At 41.2% G+C, this 22,614-nt stretch overlaps 1 protein-coding gene across 9 annotated transcripts in view; it reads right to left on the reverse strand.

Annotated features, from left to right (window-relative positions):
• Window positions 1–22,614, reverse strand: part of BTBD9 (BTB domain containing 9) — a 470,612-nt gene that overhangs the window by 84,409 nt on the left and 363,589 nt on the right. For all 9 annotated transcript variants that reach the window (XM_054558767.2, XM_054558765.2, XM_054558766.2 and 6 more), the window contains exon 9: window positions 3,171–3,278. In XM_054558767.2, coding sequence (XP_054414742.1) covers window positions 3,171–3,278 — 108 coding nt within the window. The remainder of the gene's footprint in view (window positions 1–3,170; window positions 3,279–22,614) is intronic.

The following is a 22,614-nucleotide window of genomic DNA, read 5'->3' on the forward strand; positions in this document are numbered from 1 at the left end:
ATAAACAAAGAGCTTTAATTGACTCACACTTCCATATGGCTGGAGAGGCCTCAGGACACTTGCAATCATGGCAGAAGGCGAAGGGGAGGCAAGCACCTTTTTCAGAAGGCAGCAGGAGAGAGAAGAGTGAAGAACTTCCAAACACTTCTAACACCATCAGATTTCATGAGAACTCACTCACTATCACAAGGACAGCATGGGGGAAACTGCCCCCATAATCCAGTCACCTCCCTCAATACATGGGGATTACAGGTCCCTCCCTTGACATGTGGGGATTATAATTTGAGATGAGATTTGGGTGGGGATACAGAGCCAAACCATGTCAACCTTTAACAGAGGGACATAAAAGAGAAGAGGAATCCAGTTTACAACAATAAATGACAAAAGAGGCCGGTGGTGGGTAAGACAAGTACAAGATGACAAGCTTTGAGGAAGTACAAGGTCTGGTCTGGGAGCTGTGGGCCCAATAAGCAAAGACTCTGGAAAGACAAATGCATAGTTGTTCATGGGCCGTGGAGGCCCTCCTATTGTATAAAAAGGGTTCCAGGAGCTTGGGATAAATTAACCACTTTGTTTCCCCCTTTTCATCATCTAGCTTGGTATAGTCCTCTTTAGCAGTGTTTTGAGTCCTAAGAGGCAATGTGGTATAGTGGCAAGAACCTGGATTTAAATCTCAGCTCTGCTTCTGGAAGAAGAGGCTGAGATGGTAACAAGATCTGTGCTCCACTGGGAAGTGGCTACCCAAGCAGGAACTGACTACATTTCCCAGCCATAGTAGCATCTAGTATGGCAATGTGACTAGTTCATCTCAGTGGCACGTGAGTGGAAGGCATGTATGCTACCCCTAGAGCAAGGCTTTTCAGAACTAGGTGTACCTTCTCTGTTCTTTCTCCTGCCAGCTAAATGTGGCTGATGCTGAGGAGAACCTAGATGGCAGAACCACAAGAAAGAAGCTGCCTGGGTTCCTGTCACTTCTGGGAAAATCACTTAACTAGGAACACACACACTGACTGTCCCATGACTGAGAAATAAACTATTGTATTAAGCCACGGAAATACTGAAGCTTATTTGTTACAGTAGCAAGAGTTAACCTAACCAATATATATATGCTGATAATTACTACAATAATAATGGTGATGATGGTGTCAGACATCGCATCAAACAAGCCATCATTAATACTGTTAAGAAATCTTGGCCCAGCCTAGGCAACATGGTGAGGTGCTGTTTCTACAAAAAAAAAAAAAAAAAAAAAAATTAGCTGGGCACAGTGGCACGCAGCTATAGTCCCAGCTGCCTGGGAGACTGAGGTGGGAAGATCACTTGAGCCCAGGAATTTCAGGTTACAGGAAGCCTTGAGAGCACCACTGCACTCCAATCTGGGCAACAGAGTGAGACCCTGCCCCCACCCCAAGTAAGCACATGAAAAGATGCTCAACATCATTAGCCGTGAGGGAAATGCACATGAAAACCATAATGATATGCTACTTCATCCCTACTAGGATGGCTATGGTCAAAAAGATGGGCAATAGCAAGTGCTTGTGAGAATGTGGAAAAATTAGAACCCTCAACCATTGCTGGTGGGAATGTAAAATGGTGCAGCTGCTGTGAAAAATTTTGGCAGTTCCTCGAAAAGTTAAACGCAGAGTTATCCGATGACCCAGCAATTCTACTCTCAGATATATACCCAAAGGAATTGAAAATACATGTTCACATAAAAACTTGTACAGGAATGTTCACAGCATCATTATTCATAATAGCCAAGAAGTGGAAACAATTCAAATGTTTATCAACTGAAGAATGGATAAACAAATGTGGTATATGCATACAATGGAATACTATTCAGCCATAAAAAATGAAATTCGGATATATGCTACGACACGGATGAACCTTGAAAACACTATGCTAAGTGAAAGAAGCAAGGAACAAAAGGTCACATACTATATGATTCCATTTATATGAAATGTCCAGAGTATGCAAATCCATAAAGAAAAGACAGAAAGTAGATTATTGGATGCTGGGGCTGGGAGAGTTGGAGGGAAATGGGGAGTGACTGCTAATGGGAAAGATGTTTCTTTTTGGGGTGATGAAAATGTTCTGGAATATTAGATAGCAGTGATGGTTGCACAATACTGTGACTATACTAAAAATCACTCAGTTGTACACTTTAAAAGTGTAAATTTTATGGTATATGAATTATATCTCAATTTAAAAAAGAAAAAGAGAAACACATTTGCTCTACCTTGCCTCTTAGAGATTCTGGCTCTACACAAAGAGGCCCTGATCTCTTTTCATGTACCATGATGCTAGGCTGCTCAGAGCCCACAGACTCCTTCCTCCTATCTTCTGCTGCAAGCAGACAAGTCTAAACAGCCCCAGTGCCATATGCATTAAATGCCTCTGTTTGCATGGAGAAATAAGGTACAAGGCTTTCCTTAGTTTGAGTAACAGCATAGTTAACGAGATGAGATAAATAAATATTGACGCTAGCCCTGAGAATGCTATGAGTGTGGGGAATAGGATAGAGCCCCATAATAACTACTAAAGTATGCATTGCTTCAGCAAAGTTCTTTAAGGAAGAAAACAATCCTAAAAAATGTTCTCACTCATAGGTGGGAATTGAACAATGAGAACACTTGGACATAGGGTGGAGAACATCACACACCGGGGCCTGTCGTGGGGTGGGGGGGTAGGAGAGGGATAGCATTAAGAGAAATACCTACTGTAAATGATAAGCTGATGGGTGCAGCAAACCAACATGGCACATGTATACCTATGAATCAAACCTGCATATTGTGCACATGTACCCTAGAACTTAAAGTATTAAAAAAAAAGAGTAGTGTGGGGTATGGTGGGCACGGCGGGGTGGGGGGTCTGAGAGAGGATTGATTGCATAAGGAAAGTATCTTTTTTCCGCTATTTAGGCACACATGTCATTTTCAAAAGCGTGAGTCAAATTCACACCACAGAATAGAGAAACCCTGTTTGGTGACATCAAGTAAATTTCATATAAGTATTTAATAGTCAAAACTGAAGAGAAGATCACTGGAGTGTGTTTTCCACCTCCAAATAAGAATGTAATTCGGTGATTCTATGACTCTTCTTTGGAGCCTCCCAATCCACTGGGAAGACTCTTTTCAACAGGAATAAATTCCAGAAAAGACACAACTTACTTGCAGGAGACTTTAGTTCTGTCAGCAACCATGGTCCACTGTTGCTGGTTGGTAGAAACCTCAACGTAGTAGCTATAGCTTCGATCATCACAATCCCAAAGTAGTAACCTGAACAAAGGGAAAAACATAAGATTGCTGTAAACGTTTTAACTGGTTGTTTCCTTAGGCTGTGGGCATATCCCTCCCACCCACCTCCGTTGTCCAGCACATTTCTAGGACAGGACAAAGAAGGTGAATCCCAAAAAAGTATGAAGAGAACAGGCAGTCAGTCTGCAGTGAGAGGCTTTTAATCTTTAGTTTTTTTCACAAGTCCCCCAGTCCCAGGCAGCCTCTGCCCCACTGGTGGCAAAGTTCTTTAAACTGGTTTAGGAGAGAGAAGATGTCCCCAGATCACCCTTCCAGCTTCTTCTAGCTCTCCTCTCCAGTTAGTTGGCTTGGCTGACCACTGCTCATGGGAGAATCTGTAATTTTGAGTTGATTTTTTATTTTAAGTTTTGTTTTTAGAGACAAGGTGTTTCTCTGTCACCCTGACTGGAGTGCAGTGGAGTAATCAGTGGTGTAAACAGTGGAGGCTCACTGTAGCCTCCAACTCCTAGGCTCAAGTGATCCTCCCACCTCAGGCTCCTGAAGCTGGGACTATAGGTGCACACTTTTTTTTTTTTTTTTTTTCATAGAGGCACAGTCTCACTATATTGCCCAGGCAGGTCCTGAACTCCTGGCTTCAAGTATCCTCCTACCTTTGCCTCCCAAAGTGCTGAGATTATAGGTGTGAGCCACAGTGCCCAGCCTAATTGATTTTTTTTATTTTTATTTTTATTTTTAGAGCCATTCACTCTGCTGCCCAGACTGGACTGCAGTGGTGTGATCATAGCTCACTGCAGCCTCCAACTCCTGGGCTCAAGTGATCCTTCTACCTCAGCCTCCCAAGTAGCTACAGGCATGCACCACCATGCCCAGCTATTTTTAAATTTTATGTAGAGTCAGGGTCTCGCTATGTTGCCCAGGCTGGTCTCAAACTTCTAGCCTCAAGTGATCCTCCCACCTCAGCCTCCCAAAGTGCCAGGATTACAGGTGTGAGCCGCTGTGCTGGTCTAATTGATATTTCTTATAGTATTTTCTAACTGGTGATAACCCCATCACCTTTATTATTATGTTTTAGCTTCCTTCTTATTCTCACCAGGATTTTTACATAGCTGTAGTAGGGTTATCTGATTTGGAGATATAGGCAAATATACATTCATTTGCAAAACTTTCATTATTTGGAAATTGATTACCTTGGTCCTGTTCTTATCCCCCTTTTCTGCCCAGATAAGAACTTAAGCATTAACTGTGTAACTCCATTTACATGAAGCTCAAAGCAGACAATTTATCTGTTGGTGACAAGAATCAGAATAGTGGTTAGTTCTGGGGGAGGTATCGACTAGGAAAGGGTAAAAGGGAACTTTCTAGAATCCTGGAAAAGTGCTAATTTTGATCTGAGTGGTAGTTACACGAGCATATATGCATGTACACATAAAAGATCTGTTCACTCTGTGAGCTACACATAAAAGATCTACACATAAAAGATCTGTTCACTCTGTGTGTGTTATTCCTCCATTAAAAAAAATAAATATATATATATATTTTGAGATGGAGTCTCACTCTGTCTCCCAGGCTGGAGTGCAATGGTGCGATCTTGGCTCACTGCAACCTCTGCCTCCCGGGTTCAAGTGATTCTCCTGCCTCAGCCTCCCAAGTAGCTGGGATTACAGGTGCCCGCCACCATGCCCAGCTAATTTTTGTATTTTTAGTAGAGAAGGGGTATCACCAGGTTGGCCAGGCTGGTCTCGAACTCCTGACCTCAGGTGATCCACCTGCCTCAGCCTCCCAAAGTGTTGGGATTACAGGCGTGAGCCACCGCGGCCAGCCTAAAAAATAATTTTAAAAAATAATCTGAACATTGCAGTACAGGATTAGTATTTTGCTTCTGACAGTGCCACAGGGGAGACAGATATTGTTTTCTATTATTTCAGCCTTAAAAGTCCTTCCCATACAAACTATGTGTTTTACTGCTTTATAGTTGGTCATATGTGTTTGCTTCCTCTACCAGCTAGCATAGATAGTGAGCTCCTTGAAGGCAGTGTCTATGTCTTACTGATTTTTTCTATATCATTGACATAATGTCTCACATGGAGCTTAAACTCAGTCAGTGCTTGCTGAGCAAATATATTCTTTGTAACAACAGCAATAATGGCCGGGCGCAGTGGCTCACGCCTGTAATCCCAGCACTTTGGGAGGCCGAGGCGGGTGGATCACGAGATCTAGAGATCGAGACCATCCTGGCTAACACAGTGAAAAGCTGTCTCTACTAAAAATACAAAAAATTAGCTGGGCGTGGTGGTGGGTGCCTGTAATCCCAGCTACTCGGGAGGCTGAGGCAGGAGAATCACTTGAATCCGGGAGGCGGAGCTTGCAGTGAGCTGAGATCATACCACTGCACTCCAGCCCAGGCCACAGAGCGAGACTCTGTCTCAAAAAAAAAACAAAACAAAATCAATAATAATGATCATGATGACCAACATTTCTTTAATGTTAACTGTGTATTAGGCCCTATGTTAAGTGCTCTATACAATTTGTCTTATTAAAATCCTTCTAAATATCCTCTTAGCAAGCACTATTATTATGAAATTACAGACACTGAAAGTGTGAGGATTAAAGCATGTTAAGTAATTTGTCTAAACTCATACAGTAACTAAGTGATGGCAATGATACAAGGTTCTAACCTGGTACCTTCACCAAAAGCCCATTTCTGTAATCCCACTGCCAAATGTTTCCATTACTCTCAGTTTATATATCTGGTTCACAATTTACAACCTCTAACCTGTCACTCTATAAAAGTAGTTTATATTATTTTCCCTTAATCTTATTATTATAATCAGTGAAAATCCTTTGCACAAGTTCAGTTTAGTGTCACATATAAAGCTATTACTGAGGACTAGGATTGCCTGTATTTTCCGTCTTCCTTTACCAGTACCTTTTTTTTTAGTTGGGGGAGGTTGGGGGGACAGCTTCTCTCTCTGTTGCCCAGGCTGGAGTGCAGTGGTGCAATCATAGCTCACTGCAGCTATGATTTCAAACTCCTGGGCTAAAGAAATCCTCCTGCCTTAGCCTCCCAAGTAGCTGGGATTACAGGCACACACTATCACACCCAGCTAATTAAAAAACAAACAAAAAAATATTATTTTGTAGAGATAGGGTCTCACTGTGTTGGCCAGGCAGGGTCAAACTCCTGGCCTCAAGCTACCCTCTCGCCTGGCCTCCTTAAGGGCTCGCCTTCCCTTTCATTCCTTATTTTCTATTGTAATTCTGTTTGCTATCAATTACTAAACCCATACTACCTAATATTTTTGAACTCATCTTTTAAGTAGAGAAAACTGTTAAATGGGTTTGGAAAGCATTAGCAGATGATACCTACTGATTCTCTTTCATACACCTGAGTGTTTAATCTCTCAAAGTACCCTGAATGAATCGGAAGGAATTCCACTCTGTTGTTCTTAAGTGTCCCAAAATTCTACTCTTAGATTACACTAATTTTCTTATAAGAACGTGAATCATTTCCTTTATTAGTCGTTTCCTCAAATATTATCCTAGTCTCTAAGCACTTTTATGCAGTTAGCCTATGCTAATTTATATTTATTTTGAGTAACTTTTAAAAGTGTATTTTTTGCTCCTATGTTTGTCTGGCTCTCATTTTGATTATAAGAACTTTAGAAAGATGTTTGATCTTTCTTTTTTTAAAAACTCTGCTTCAAACATGTGGGCTCTGTTCATGGCATATGTTCCATATATGTTCTGGACTGAAATCATTCGTAACTCTGACACAGTAGAGTAAAACTAGGGGAAAACTTCAAATCAATTAATCATTCTCTTCATTTAACAGTTCTGTTACCAGAACCGTTGTTGGAAGATAATGTTGAGGTCATTTTCCCTAATGGAATTTTTAATTATTTATGGAGAGCCAGGTTTATCATATTCCCTATCCTTCTAGATAATCATAAGCTAGTGTTTCTAGAGAGGACTGAAATGAAAATGGTCAGTCCCTTTTGGGATAGAACCTAACCAAATCTCAAAACATGTCATGGAAAATGACTGCCTTGAAGAGGATATGGGATATGGAGAAGATAAAAAAAAGAAGGATAAATTATGAGTATCATATATGTTCTAGTAGATATTCTTGGAGTGATAACATATTTTAAGTTGTATATATCATGCTCTGTAAGTAGCTTATTCTATAAAAGTCCTCCAATTTGTTTCAAGGCAAATTATTATCTTAAAATGAAGGTAATCTGAAATTCCAGTAACTTTTAAAACATATACACACAGTGCATATGGTTTGTAACTTGCTACTTTTGCTTAATGGTCTATTATGAATATCTTTTTGTATCATCAAATATTCTTCTACATCATATGTACTGACTTCATAGTATTGTACTGTATGGATGTCTCATACTTTATTTAATCAATCTATTATTATTTGACACTTAAATAGTTAATATTTCACTGTTATGAAAATTCTTTTTTTTTTTCCTTTGGAAACAGGGTTTTGCTTTGTTTCCCAGGCTGCAGAATGCAGTGACACAATCATAGTTCACTGCAGCCTCAATTTCCTGGACTCAAGTGATCCTCCTGCCTCAGCTTCCTGAGTAGCTAGGACTACAGGTGCACACCACCACGCCCAGCTGATATATATTTTTTTTAATTTTGTTGCCTAGGCTAGTCTCCAACTCCTGGCCTTAAGCAATCCCTCCACCTCAGCTTCTCAAAGTGTTGGGATTAAAAGCATGAGCCACTGAGTCCAGCCTATTATGAAAATTTTGTGATAGATATTCTTAAGCTAAATCTATGATTATTGTCTTTCAATGATTCTGTAAGTGAAACTCCTGAAGCAGGGCATATAACATCTTGAGGCTTTGATATATATCATAAAATAGCTATATACTTCTATTCCCCCCAACCCCAAGCAAAAATCTATACCAATTTATATTAACACTACCAGCATTGCATAACAAATGCCTGTTTCTGTGCATCATCACCAATATTATATATTATGTTTAAAAATACTGCTAATTTGATAGCTGAAATATCTTATTAATCTGCAATTTTTAACTTATTGAGCTTGAACATTTTACCCATTTTCTACTTATATTTATCTTTTTGTTAATGACTTACAAAATGTCCTCTATATTTAAAGGGTATTAATCCACTGCCTATCATAGTTTGCATGCTGAAGGTATTAATTTTTATTAGCCTAGTCTATCGATCTTTACCTCCATAATTTATTCTGGCCTAAATTCTTTTTTTCTGAACAGCAGCCAAGTGCTCATACTGGTTGAGACATCCTCTCTCTAGTCCTCTATTAAGAGTCCCCAGGGACTGGAGATGTGGGGTCATGGTGACTCCTGAGTGGAAAAGGGACACTGACGGATCTCAGGTCATCGAGCCTAGGGCTCAGACTCAACCTACATGCTGAAGTTTTAAAGAGGACTTCTAACTCATGCCTAGGATGCACATTTGCTTGGAATTTAGGCTTAGGCAGGAATTAAACCCCTTTGTTGATTTGATTGAAAAAAACAACTGCAGCTGAAGAACACTAAAGGAAAAACTGATTTAACCTCTGCTTTTCCATTGAGAGGAATTTTGTTCTACCAATTCCCTTCACTTCTTTGGCTGCCTGCAAAGTGTATTCTTATGTCTTTGTGCCTGCAACAACAGAGAGCTATTTCTGACTTGTAAACTAGCTGGGAATGTTTGCATGGTGAGCTCATCCAGGACAGACACTCTCTATGACCTTAACTGAAATGAGCTCCTTAAACATACACCACACACTTCCACCCATAGATCAGAAGCCATTTTCAAAACGGGCAGAATAAAGGAAGTTGCTGGCCAAGATTTACTGATGCAGATCAGGTCGGTGTTTAGCTGTTGCCACAAACCTCTCTAACTAATGAGCACAGCATGAAATGCCTGGTGATATTATATATGTTGTCTCCTCCATCTTCCCTTATTCTCACTGTGAAGTTTCCCTAAAAGCAGTGAAGTGCTGGGCTTTTTTTTTTTTTTTAATTGATTAGCAGATGTGATTTTGCTTACATCTTCCATAAATGCTCTGGCTGGCTGCATACCATTGATTACCAGGGGTTCAGTTTACAGCAACTAATTGCTCTCCTTGCTGGTATTTTGATACAAAATTCAATAGCGAATATGTTTTCAAAACTCTTTTCTTTGTGGCTCGAGTCAGAAATGACTCAAGGCAAACCCAGTGGACTGAGGTTTCCAGTCTTTAAAATAGTTGCTCTCTCATCAGTCTGTGAAGAAAGTTTCCAAATTGTAGCATTCTAATTGGAAAGTCTGCATTATGCATGCGATGACAAACTATGTTGTGCTGAATGGCATTTTTTTCATCCTTTTCTTAAGGGATTAATGCTGTGCCACACTGTGAACAATGGCTGAAGTATAACAGTTGAGGTCAACAGCTTCTCCACTGAATTGGTGCCTTTTAGACCAGAAGCAAGGGCCTGTTTTGCCTGTTTCTAACTGCCCATCATTTGTGGGAAATTCCACTGGAAGGCCTGGGACCATAATGCCACTGTTGCTAAATTTTCTCATTTGGGTGAAAACAAACTAAAGGAAGATCAACAACCAGGATATTAGTGATAGTGCAATAACTTATGATCAAATCCATTCCTAATCTTTCAGTTAAAGTCAAAGATACTCCTGATCTCAAAAATGTATACAGTATATTCTTTGGTAAAGATCCTTTAAGTTCTTCAGAAATAATTGTCTTCCATTCAACAATTCAAAAAATATTTACTGAATAACTACTCAGTAACATTAGGCAAGTCACTTAATTTACTTATACTTCGGTTTCATCCTTTGTGACATTAAATGTCGAGATTTGATGGCTTCTCAGCACTCTTCCAGTTCTACCATTTAATAATTCTGTTACAGCATATGCAGAGGTTTTTTTGGTATGTCTGTACGTTACACAGCAACTCCTGTCTTTGACAACTCTTTCCAGCCCAACCTCAAGGTGGACATGGGAGATTCCTGAGCTCAGTTTATCCTCTGGACTTGGAAGCTGCCCAATCCATGCTGGGCTAATCAGATTTCCTTTCTCAAAAATTTAGAATTATGTGAGATTCCAGCTTAACGTGCCCTGTTCACTTCAAATGAGATGATGAAAATACAGGCATTCTGGGGTGAGTCTCTTTGATCATAGGCATACAGAAGCAAAGAAGGGTATCTGCAGTGAGAAGCAGAGACCACAGGCTGTGCAGTCCAGGGAGGGCTACCTGGGGTCCTGACAGATTCCAATGTCTGGTTTCAAAACCTACTAGGGCCCTCCGAGTTTCTGACCTAGTATTCCATGAGAAATCTTCTAATCACTTAAATAAAGTTACCATTTGCGGCTTAACCTATCTTTACTTGGTTTCTGTTACTTGGAACTAAAAGGGCCAAAGATAAGCTCCTGATGGAGTGCACTGGACAGAAAAGGTACTCAATAAGAGCAGATGTTATGGCAATGAGGATGGCAATGATACCGTGATGACTACAGGACCAGAGAGACAATGAGGTAAAGAGCAGGGGTGGTGGGAAACCTCCCTTATGATGGCAATCTTTTCGTTCAATTATGAAAGAGGATTCTATGTAGAAATGCAGAGCGGTAAGACTGTGGTGTACAGTGGCAAAGCAAAACAGGCTTTGGAGTGGGCTCAGCGGCATCAGTGGAGCTGCAGAGAGACAGCCTTGCAAAGATGTTACAATCAGTGTAGTTTATAACTCTCCTCAGCGGCGGCACTGAGGAAGCAGGGCCAACAGTGACAAGGAGGATACAGGTCAGGGTCAGGCAACGAAGGGCCAGGAAAAGTAATGACCACTTCTAGGCTTCTGAGGAGGTAAGTGGGATCAGAGATAGTAGACTAATTTCAGAACAGAAAGAGACTGGAGGTCATGATGCAAAGAACAGATGCGGCAGCTGTAAAGGTGAGGGAGAGAGGTAAGGAGTTGTGGTGACAAAGGGAAACGTCAGCACTTTCACCCAATTCGGAAAAGTCCAGTTCCTGCTCCTCTGGATGAGAAGCAGAAAGACAAACAACACATTAGGGTCCCTATTCTAATCTCTGCTACTGAGGGGCAGGAGGGAGCCTGTAACAGCTTCCAGAAGGAATTAATACAGCTTCAGAGAAACAACTTTGCTGGTGAGAAGAGAGACTTTCCCAAAGATGAGAGGGCTCCTTATTGTCAGCTGTCACAGGATTTGATGATGTGGCTTCACCCTCAGGTGGGGAGCAAGGTCCAGCTGAGAAGAGCTGCTGGAGGACGCCAAGTCCAAAATGAGATTCTCAGCGGGAGCCTAGAGCCCAGTAACCGTGTTTTCTTAAAAGTGTGTGAAGCAGACCAGGCAACTGCCCTGCAGATTCCAGACATGAGAACTCCTGAGGTGTTGCCACTACAGGGGCCTGCCTCTGAATGGGCCACGACCTTTCAGGGCAAAGGGAACACCAGTCTCCTAATAGCAGGAGGAGGGAAAAACCGGCTGCTCATCAGATGGAATGGATTCTGGGAAAGTGCATTAGTCAAAGGACATCATCAGACAGTCTACCTACTGTCTCATAGTGTTTAATCTCTCATATCTGGGACGTGGAGGGTGATTTCTCTAAAAGGGGAAGAAACAATGGCACTGGTTAACAATATTCTCTTGCAGGTAGCCAGAGAAAAGGCAAGCAGAAGCTCTCGGGTGTCTGGCATACGTAGTTTCTGTGTTTAGTCAACTGAAGTACAGGATTACAAACGTGAGGAGGTGGCAAGTATACACTTTGGCTCCACTGTGTAGGCTGGCTCATTGAGAAAGGGGGATATTTAAGGAGGGATTTTCTTTCTCATGAAATCGTATATTTGATATAGTATAATTATTTACTTATTTATTTAAAGCCCACACACCATGAGAAATATAGTATAATCTAGGTAAGTTATCTGAAAGTGGAAAAATATCAATGGAGACTATGCCTGGAGGATATAACTGTGGATAGCTAGATGGGGCAAAACTTTCCAAAACTTGGAGACAATACAAAACTACCAATCTTTTTTTTTTTTTTTTAGACAGGGTCTCAATCTGTTGCCCAGGCTGGAGTTCAGTGGTGCAATCTTGGCTCATTGCAACCTCTGCTCACTGCAATCTCTGCCTCCTGGGCTCAAGTGATCCTCCCACCTCAGCCTCCCAAGTAGCTGGGACTACAGGCACTCGCCACCATGCCCGGCTAATTTTTTGTATTTTTTTGTGGAGAAGGTGATTTGCCATGTTGCCCAGATAGGTCTCAAACTCCTGGGCTCAAGCGACCTGCCTGCCTCAGCCTCCCACAGTGCTGGGCTTACAGGCGTGAGCTACCACACCTGGCTAAAACGACCAACTTTTAACAGCTAACTAAGACCATCTTTTCACTTCTTAGAAGGATTAAGTTTTTAATTTCAAGTTTTAGATGATAACATAAAAGCTAACACCACATTACCAAATACATGGCTGCAGCTGCAATATTCATTAGATACTGAGTGTGGAATGAATGGTGAACAATTAATCATAGTCCCACCTCACATTCACACAGACCTCACTGGTTTCAAAATGTTTTTGCATACATTATCACATTTGGAAAAAAAAAACAATTTATAATCAGCACATTTCCTGCTTTCAACACAAATCTATTTTCCTAAGTTTCCTGGTTAATTTTCTTACATGGGCTAAACACTGCCCAAGCAATCTTTTACAGATTATTTAATCACTTGACAAACTCTTTTTTTTCTTTTAACAAATAAATTTTGCCCCAGGCTTATGATCTAGACTTCATACTACACAGTCCAATTTAATGAAAATTCTCGGCCAGGCATGGTGGCTCACACCTGTAATCCCAGCACTTTAGGAGGCTGAGGTGGGTGGATCACCTGAGGTCAGGAGTTCAAGACCAGCCTGGGCAACATGGGGAAACCCCATCTCTATTAAAAATACAAAAATTAGCCGGGCATGGCAGCGTGCACCTGTAATCCCAGCTACTCAGGAGGCTGAGGCAGGAGAATCGCTTGGACCCAAGAGAAGGGGGTTGCAGGGAGCCGAGATTGTGCCATTGCATTCCAGCCTGAGCGACAAGAGCAAAACTCAGTCTCAGTAAAGAAAGAGAGAAAGAAAGAAAAAGAAAGAAAGAAAGAAAGAAAGAATAAAAAGAAAAAAAAATTATCTCATTTTATGCTTTCAATGTGGAAATATGATAAAAATTTGTCCAGGCCAAACAGCCCTTGAGAAGAAAAGCATTCTTATATTTTGGAAAGTGACTCTAATACAGCCCCTTCCTTAAGCAAAATGTTGGCATCAAAAATATCGGGAACCCCTCAAATGGTCTTATGATATTTTAAAAGGTGAAGTCATAATATGTTACAGACCTTTTGGGCAGTGACACACTAGGCAGGTACGCAGCTTTTACAGATCTTCCCCCGTATTTAAATTTGGCATCACCAATTCCTCTCTCCAGCAAGGCCATCTGCCTTGATCCCAGCAGCTTCCTCCTCATGATGAGTATATACAATCGGTGAGATCAGCCTGATTTGGCTCACCAGCAGGATCAGAAAAGGATGTGTAAGAGGCAGAAATGCTGAGGTCCTGCCCAGACGATAGGGCTTAGCTCCCAGGCATCAGGTCCAGTTGGCTTTTAGCTTCATTTGCTAGGAAGGCTATTACGGGCTGTTGTGAATGTAAAAGGCCAGAATCAGTTTCTTCTGTTAATAGCTGAAGGCAATATGCATTTGTGTGAACTTTTCTGTTCTCTGTCCTCAATTCTATGAAATTATTAGGAGGGCGATAAGAACAGACAGACACATTAAAGAGCTCAAAATGTACTAATCTACAGCTGAGTGTTAAGAATTCTTGGGTTTTTACTTAACATTTATGACTTCTGTGAAACAAAAGGCCCCAGTGTGGGCCTTCATCCAACAGGTAGGGGAGTAGAGTCACCTTGGCTCCAGGTTCCCTGCATAACACCATCCAGTGGCCCCTCCCTTCAGCTTTTTGGACTAAGTCCATTCAGGAGAGCCCACTGGACCATGCTCCTACAGTGCAGGGACCATGCATGGCTAATGACCTTGGTATTTCCCAGCACAATGCCTTACACATCATAAGCTCTACTGAGTTAAACTGAAGGAGAGGGGCTGGGCGTGGTGGCTCACGCCTGTAATCCCAGCACTTTGAGAGGCCAAGGCGGGTGGATCACGAGGTCAGGAGATTGAAACCATCTCTGCCTAACATGGTGAAACCCCCTCTCTACTAAAAATACAAAAAATTAGCTGGGCGAGGTGGAGGGAGCCTGTAGTCCCAGCTACTTGGGAGGCTGAGGGAGGAGAATGGCGTGAACCCGGGAAGCAGAGCTTGCAGTGAGCCAAGATCGCACCACTGCACTCCAGCCTGGGTGACAGAGCGAGACTCCGTCTCAAAAAAAAAGAAGAAAAAAAACAAAACCGAAGGAGAAATGGGGAGCAGAAGAGGCGAGTTATGATGGAAAGAGGTGAGGCAACTATAGATACATCACTCCTCTCAAAAAACCTGGGTCACTTATTCTTGTACAATATCTTCAGTGTTCTAAAGAATGAATTATGTTTCAATGCAAAAACAACCTCCCCCAGCCAGTACTTCACCCCTAGCCCCAACACCATTTTGGGGAGTCTCACATAAGTGATAATTTATGAAAATACCCATTCTGACTGCTATTTCATCCACTGAGCTTATTCTCCTGCCCATCCGCTGACCACATGCTAATAGATGCCCACACGCACAGCCTACAACGCACCAAGAAGCAGCGCCAAAGAGAAATTTAATAAGTGCCATGGCTCCTCCCTGTTCCCTTGGGTCAAGTTTTCACAAGAATCTGTGTCTGTGGGAGAACTCGCAATTTAGCTACATGCAGATCTTTGTATTCTCTTGACCTGGTGATAAAGGGAAAGAACAGAAGGGCAGAACAGGTGGGAAGGCTCAACTCTGAATATTACAGTCAGGAGGATGTTCCAGCAGGGATGAACGACCAGCAAAACTCTTCCTATTCAATCACGTAATCTCTCTATTTTTGTTCGTACCAAATCTCTTCTCTGGTCTCTCTTAACACAACCAGTACTATTTTCCCACACCTCTTTCTCTTTCTTCTCAGACTGACCTTTTCACCCAAATCAGATCTGGGTTTCAACCTTTGCTCCAGCTTTAAATCATCTTCTTTTCCCCACAGAGCACAATCTACAAAGTCTTGAGCTCTTGCTAGAAATGATTTTAAAACACTTGGCTATCCAATTCAGACCTCCTTCAGCCTTACTACCAGCGTGAGCTGCGACTTGTTCCTCCTTCAGGTTCTCGCTTGGCGAAGTTACTACTGCCCTCCTCCCACTGCATTCCCAAATCTGTTTATTCTGGTGGGCCATGGACAATGAAATGCTGTCTGTCTATCTACTTGTCCTGGAATTTCCTCCCTGTTAGTCCCTTCTCTAATGGACTTCTTTCATGAAATAGTTTGCGAAGGCTCTTACATGAAAACAACTACCCTCTAAAACACAAAACAAAACTATAATAAGTTGCAAGTGCTATACAATTTAAGCACTTAGAATAAGTACATTATTCTGTTTGAAAGCTGAGGTGTCTGATAAATCATAAATCTCTATGTGGTACATGACTTAACATTAAAAAAGAGAACATTAATGAGAAAAATAATAGCAACATCTCCACCAGTATATAAAGGTGAAAATCCTAACTACCAACTATAAATTCTTATAAATAAAAGATAATTAATCAATTTAATATGTAACTGTGTGATAAGTCTTTTGAAGAATGGTGAGAAGCCAGAAAAATAAAGCAATATTTTATGTATTTTTTTTTTTGTAACAGCTAGAGGAAAAAATGGCTCATTAAGTTTTTCAGTGCAATTCTTTTGATCACTGGCCACTCAGTATAGTTTTCTTGATCCAGGTCTTCAAAGCTGGGATCACAAGTTTTAATTCAAACGTTTTCAGCTGAACATTAATAACGCTAGCTTTCCTAACTGCTAAACAGCTGTAATTAAACCAAACTGGTGTGGGTTATAGGACCAAAGGCTAAATGGGCAGTTGCTTTTTTTTTCTTCCCTGTGATCACCTATACTGAACAGGAGGCCCAGGCAAAGGCTCTGCAAAGGGAGGGTCTGCAGTTCTCCCCACTGCTGCAGAAGATGTGAGGATGTTGTTTCTGTCTCATGAATACTCCCCAAAACTGCAGAGTAGCTTCCCCTCTTCCACATTTGTTTGGTTGAGGGAACATCAGACAGGAAAAGCATTCCCTCTTTGGAATGTATTCTGCAAGAATTGCCTTTCTAGAAATAACCTTCCCAGGTGCCGCCATGAATATTCACCAGAGTGTACTGGGCACAGAGGCCAGTCTCCGTGCCATGTACACTAATCCTTCAAAATGTATTCCAGGCAAGCTACCAGGGTAAACTCCTATACAGAAACCAGGCTTTCCGGTGATAGACACTGGATGACTGAGAGAAGGAAATCTGAGTGATAGAAGCAGAGATGAATAAATCACTCCCTATCTAGCTAAGGCCCTGCTGCAGCTAGACCTTGCGACATTGACTCAAGCACAGCATGAGGCTTCATTAGAATATTGCACTCTGCAAATTAAACTGTTTCTTTTGTTCAGCTGGCTCACTCTTCCTCATCAAGAACAAACATTTATGTTCTCTATGCCTTATAATCCTTTTTGCTGGACCCCTTTTAACTTTCTTCTCATTTTGGCTGATAGGACCTACATGGGCATCCTGAGAACACGGTCCTCGTGCCATGCAGGCATCCAATGCACATGCAAGCTTACCCCCCACCCCCGACTACCCCTCTGCATCACTGCCCTGACTCCCATTCAGGAAGGTAGAAACAAAAAAGATCAGGAATTTTCACAAGCCAGGAAAGAAATCATTCCAAAGGTGGGTGAGATCTCAGATTTCTCAGGATCCTCCCACTCTGGCACTGAATCCCCAAGAGCCAGCATTGATATTTCTGTGGTGGAGCAGAAGAGGACCCCAGCCTATTTGAGTCACACATGAGAGTGTTTGGGTGTCAGGGGCTGGGAAATATCCCTGAGGTAACCTCCAAGAAGCTGGTGCTGGAACTGTGTGCAAAGGATACATATGAATAGCCTGGGGGGAAGTGAGGAGCTTGGAGGCTCCTAGCAGCCAAAGGGAAGAGGTAGCATGAGCAGGTAAGAGGAAAACAGTGAAGTTACTAGTTATTTCCTTAGCCTATTAGAACCACAAAGGGTTCCAATGACTCTCCTTGAGCCTCTGATGGACACAAGCCTGCTGTCCACAATTCCTTGGAATGTGTAATGAATAGCAGTGGCTTCAGATAGGAGGCAGGAGTCCCAACTCTGACTCTCTCTTGCTTCACAACTGTATCCGCTCAGATTTATAATCCGGGAAGTGGGTGGTAGGGGGGACAGGGGAAAGGAGGGAGATGGATTTTAATGTACGTGATTTGTGATTCCTTTTTCAAGTCTATTTTTCCCTTTTAATTACAAAGTGATATATGATAAATCTTTCGCACTTTTATAAAGTATCCATTATAAAGAGGCATTATACAACTTGCAAAGAAATATAAACCAATATTTAAAAAAAATTCTTTAGCAGCAGAATCTCTTTTACAAACAACATCTTGGCAGAATCTCAGTATCTAAAACAGATAAAAGTAGAAATGCTCTTCTGAGGTCAGAGTTGGGGAATGAAGCCTCATCTGCCAGGACTTCCTGTTGGCCCCTCCTTGTGGCAGCCCGCAAGGCTCATTCAATAACAAAACACAGTAGGAAAAACGCAGTGGTCATGGTATTATATATTGTCCCCAAACTAAATGCTGATTTTAATTTTCCTATCTTTCAATAACAGGATTATTATTATTATTCACATTTTTTTGAAACCATGAGGGGCAAATGAACTTCCCTAACTCTTCACTTTTACCTGTATGGACCAGAAATGTTAGTGAGGAGAGGAACTGAATGGATTAGGCATTGGTAAGCCACGGCCTATGGATGCCTATTTTTGTAAATAAAGTTTTATTGGAACACAGCCATGCCCCTTAGCAGGGTTGAATAGTTGCACCACAGAGACCGTATGGCCTGCAAAACCTAAAATATCTACTACTTGTCCCTTTATGGACAAACTTTACCAACCCCAGGCATAGACAGAAAACTAAAGCTGTTCTATTTGAGCAGTAAAGAGTTATGGTGCCAAGGTAAGAAATAAAGATACAGTTTAAACTAAGGCTGAGCTTAGCCTAGAAATGTCTAAAGTCTCTTTCTTCTGTTGTTTCAATAGATTTTAATGCAGCGAATTCTACATGGAGCTTTTAGATTGTGCTGTAGTCACAATCTCATTTTTGTTACTGTGACAACTGCAGTGGCAATTCTTGGCTTGCCTTTCACCCTAAATTTCTGGTATTTCTCCTAAAAGAACTACAAAGAAAATGGGGGGGAGAGGAAGTAGAAGCAGCAGTAGCAGCAGCTCCAATTAAAAATGAAAACCATTTCCATTCCCAAACCCTCCTTACTCCCTGAACTGATAAAGTGCCCAGGAGCTACATTCTCAAACTGATAGGATAGTCATTGACCACTACCCTCTAGATCCCTACTAAAGGGGATGGAAGTAGTAGGGTAGGGTGAAGAAATTATACAGACATTTAAAGTCAATAAACAATATGTCAAAAAAATAAAGTTTTATAGTCAAAAAAATAAAGTTTTATAAGGCAGTTAATATGACAGTAGTAAAATAATAATATATCAGTTATAAAGGAAGATGACACTATAGACTAAAATACACCAATTAAGTACACAGTGCTGAGTTGTTTGTTGGTGACCAGGAGAAAATGGATTTGTACAGATCTATCCTGTTGCCAGCTCTGTCTATTGTAATTATAAAAAGCATTTTACAAGATAGCTGGCCAGGGCAGTCTACGACCACAGAACAATGAAAACCTTATAGTACTTGGCATTTTAACAGAACTACTCATTTAGACTCTTTAATGAAACCAATTTCAAATGGATGACTCTGTTTAACACATTCTTCCCAAATAGATGCAACTAATCTCCATGAATTTTCTGCTTGTCTCTGAGTCTAATGCATACAGCTAAAATCTCACTACAGTGAACACAATCGTGACAAAGCCATTTTCCTATTTTACTAGTAGGGCTATTATCAACAAGATATTATTTATCTGGTTACCACCAATTCTCAAACAATTCTTTATAGATGATGGTTTATCTATTTCTAATAGGGTTCCTATGAACCTTCTAATAAAAACAGTACTTGATTATATGCTCTTTATTATCTCTTAACCTCAGAGAGGAGATGAATACAGAAAGGTCAGATATCAGGAAAAGAAATGACAAGAGGTTTGCATTGGACATCAGAGGACAATTAAATGGTATATAACTGTCTAAAGGAATTAGAGCTATTGTTCTAGATCCCAACCAACCCTTCCCACAAGGTTCGTGAGGTAAGTATATGCCAAGGAAAGTTCCAGCAAATGAGAAGCAAAGGGATACTTTATTGTTGGTACTTGTACAATTTTTGGCCCAAAACCCTAATGCAAAGGGTATACAGGACATGGAGCACTCCCTGTTCCCAAGTTGCTTATGCCTGAACAGCTTCAAATCAAAGCAAGCCAGGAGGCCTTCTCTGTCCCTTTGTTGACATCCAAAGCTTATTCTTGGTTCTTACCACTATAATGTAAGGAAGAATCAACCCAGTACACTTTGTAGTACAGTAATGTCCTTTTATCCATGTGGGGTACATTCCAAGACCCCCAGTGGATGACTGAATCCACAGATAGTATACAACCCTATATTTTGTATACTATGTTGTTTTGATCTGATAACTGAGATGGCTACTAAGTGACTCCTGGACTATGGTCCAGCTGCACATGTCAGACAAGGGGATGCTTCACATTCCAGGGAGGATGGAGCAGGCCAGTGTGAAATCTCATTACACAGCCATGCAATTCAAAAGTAGAGATAATGACATGCAATTTAAAACTTTTCCATTGTTTACTTCTGGAATTTTCCATTTAATATGCACCACAGTTGACTGCAGGCAACTAAAACCACAGAAAGCAAAACCACAGAGAAAAGGGGATGACCATACCAGAGAATCAGAGTAAATATAGGGAGACCATTGCCCCCCATTGCCTAGCACTGAGCTGCCCCTGAGCTGAGTTAGAAATTGGTTTCATTAAAGATTCTTACCCTTACTGCCCTAGGAAACAAAAAGTAAGGGTATCCAAGGAGAGAAAAGGATGGATCTGCTTACCACTTTGTTGTAAAGAACAGAATAAAGGAGAAGAGTCAGGAGAGATGGAGGAGAGTGAATTACAAAGCAGGAAGGCAGGGCCTCCTTCTAGGTTGTAGTGGTCCTGGCTCACGCCACTTAGGGCCCAGTGGGAGACCAAAGACACAAGTGATTCCACTAAACTATTCTGAGCCTGCTCTGAGTGCTGCAAACAGACTAATCTGATCATCATCTTCTTGCCCACAATTTTAGGAAGGAGTGAAGATGGATATAGGGGAAGGCATGAAGAAATGGTCGAAGGAAAAGCAGACTGTATTTGTACTTCTTCTCCCAAGATTTAAAATTGTCGTATTGCTATAATTACCCTCCCACAGACTGTACTTCTTGTTTCAAATGTCCCCAAAGTCAGGAATACTCATTATAATCCTACCAAAAAGCCAACCATGTTAACCAAGAAGTTAGAAAAGCAAAAGACTGGAGGTAGTATGACAGTCATTGCCTGTATCTTCTTTGAAAGTAAGAGGTCTTTTTTTAAAAAAAATCTATCACTTCATTCCAAGGCAAACAGACTTGACTTTTTCAACTCCAGATCTTAAAGACTGAAACTACTATTTCTAGCGGGACTTTTGATACAATTAATCTGTCACTACAAAATAATGTAGGTATGCCGTGAAATTTCTGATCTTGGAATGTTGTATGTATAAAAGAAGAGCCAACTCTGCTTTGGTTGATCAAATACATCTGGTTAATAGACTCCATGTAAACTGACAATTTAGGTAAGAGTTTGGATATGGTAAACTATAATTAACTAAAGTAAAACGAAACCAAATAAAATTTATTCTGATTTTGATCAATCAGGAGGTACTGGTAATCTTGCCCTGCCTCCCAAATTTCATCGTGGCATGAATTATCACTATGGTGGCGAAGCACAGGAGACCAGTTACAGAAAGCCAGTATATTAAGTGTTTGCAATAGAAACTTGAAGTTTTTTCCAAGAAGTAAATGTCATCAATATGAAATCAAACGTATATAAACAATGAAGCCTCTCATTTTGGGTCAGAATTGTGTAATAAACAGACATAGGCTTTTATTTACAGAACTTTTTTTTTTTTTTGAGATGGAGTCTCACTCTGTCACCCAGGCTGGAGTGCAGGGATGCGATCTTGGCTCACTGCAACCTCTGCCTCCTGTACTCAAGCGATTCTCTTGCCTCGGCCTCCTGAGTAGCTGGGATTACAGGCGCCCACCACCGTGTCTGGCTAATTTTTGTATTTTTAGTAGAGATGGGGTTTTGCCATGTTGGCCAGGCTGGTCTTGAACTCCTGAGCTCAAGTGATCCACCTGCCTCAGCCTCCCAAAGTGCTGGGATCGCAAACTTGAGCCACTGCACCTGGTTGAGCTGCTTTTTAAGAATTCTCTTTTTAAGGAAATTTTGTCATTATTGGCTCTCACAAGAAACATATGCAAGAAAGGAAGGTAAGAAAAAGAAGAGTATCTTTTCAGTGCCATTCAGGACTAATAGTTCACAACTATCTGAATGAGACAATGTTTCATCACGTTGGCCAGGCTGGTCTTGAACTCCTGACCTCAGGTGATCTGCCCGCCTTGGCCTTCCAAAGTGCTGGGATTACAGGCGTGAGCCACCAAGCCCAGCCAGCTACAGAACATTTTTGAAGCTGAGAATAAGAGAAAATATTATTATCATAGTAATGTTTTAGATACATCCAGAAGCTGTGGACTCTAAGGGAAGCTTTCAAAAATAAATGGGAAAAAGCCTCCACTGAATCATATACTTTAAATGGGTGAATTGTATGGCATGTGAATTATATTTCAACAGAGTAGTTTTAAAAAATAAACAGAACACATGAAATATGGAGATCTGTTAAAATTCCAAAGCACACGTGCAATGTCAAGCAGGAGGTAGTGTTCTGTGGCAGAGCTGTTGGCTAGATAAGCCAACCCCCTTACCATGACCCTCAGTTTCTTAGCCAACCTTGCTAGGGCTGACCGTATGACATAGTTCTACCTAATAATTCTAAGTGAAAGTTGGCTGGGTAGGGCTTCAAATAAAGCTTTGGATTTTC

The sequence above is a fragment of the Pongo abelii genome, chromosome 5 (genome assembly GCF_028885655.2).
Source record: "Pongo abelii isolate AG06213 chromosome 5, NHGRI_mPonAbe1-v2.0_pri, whole genome shotgun sequence".
NCBI lineage: Eukaryota > Metazoa > Chordata > Mammalia > Primates > Hominidae > Pongo > Pongo abelii.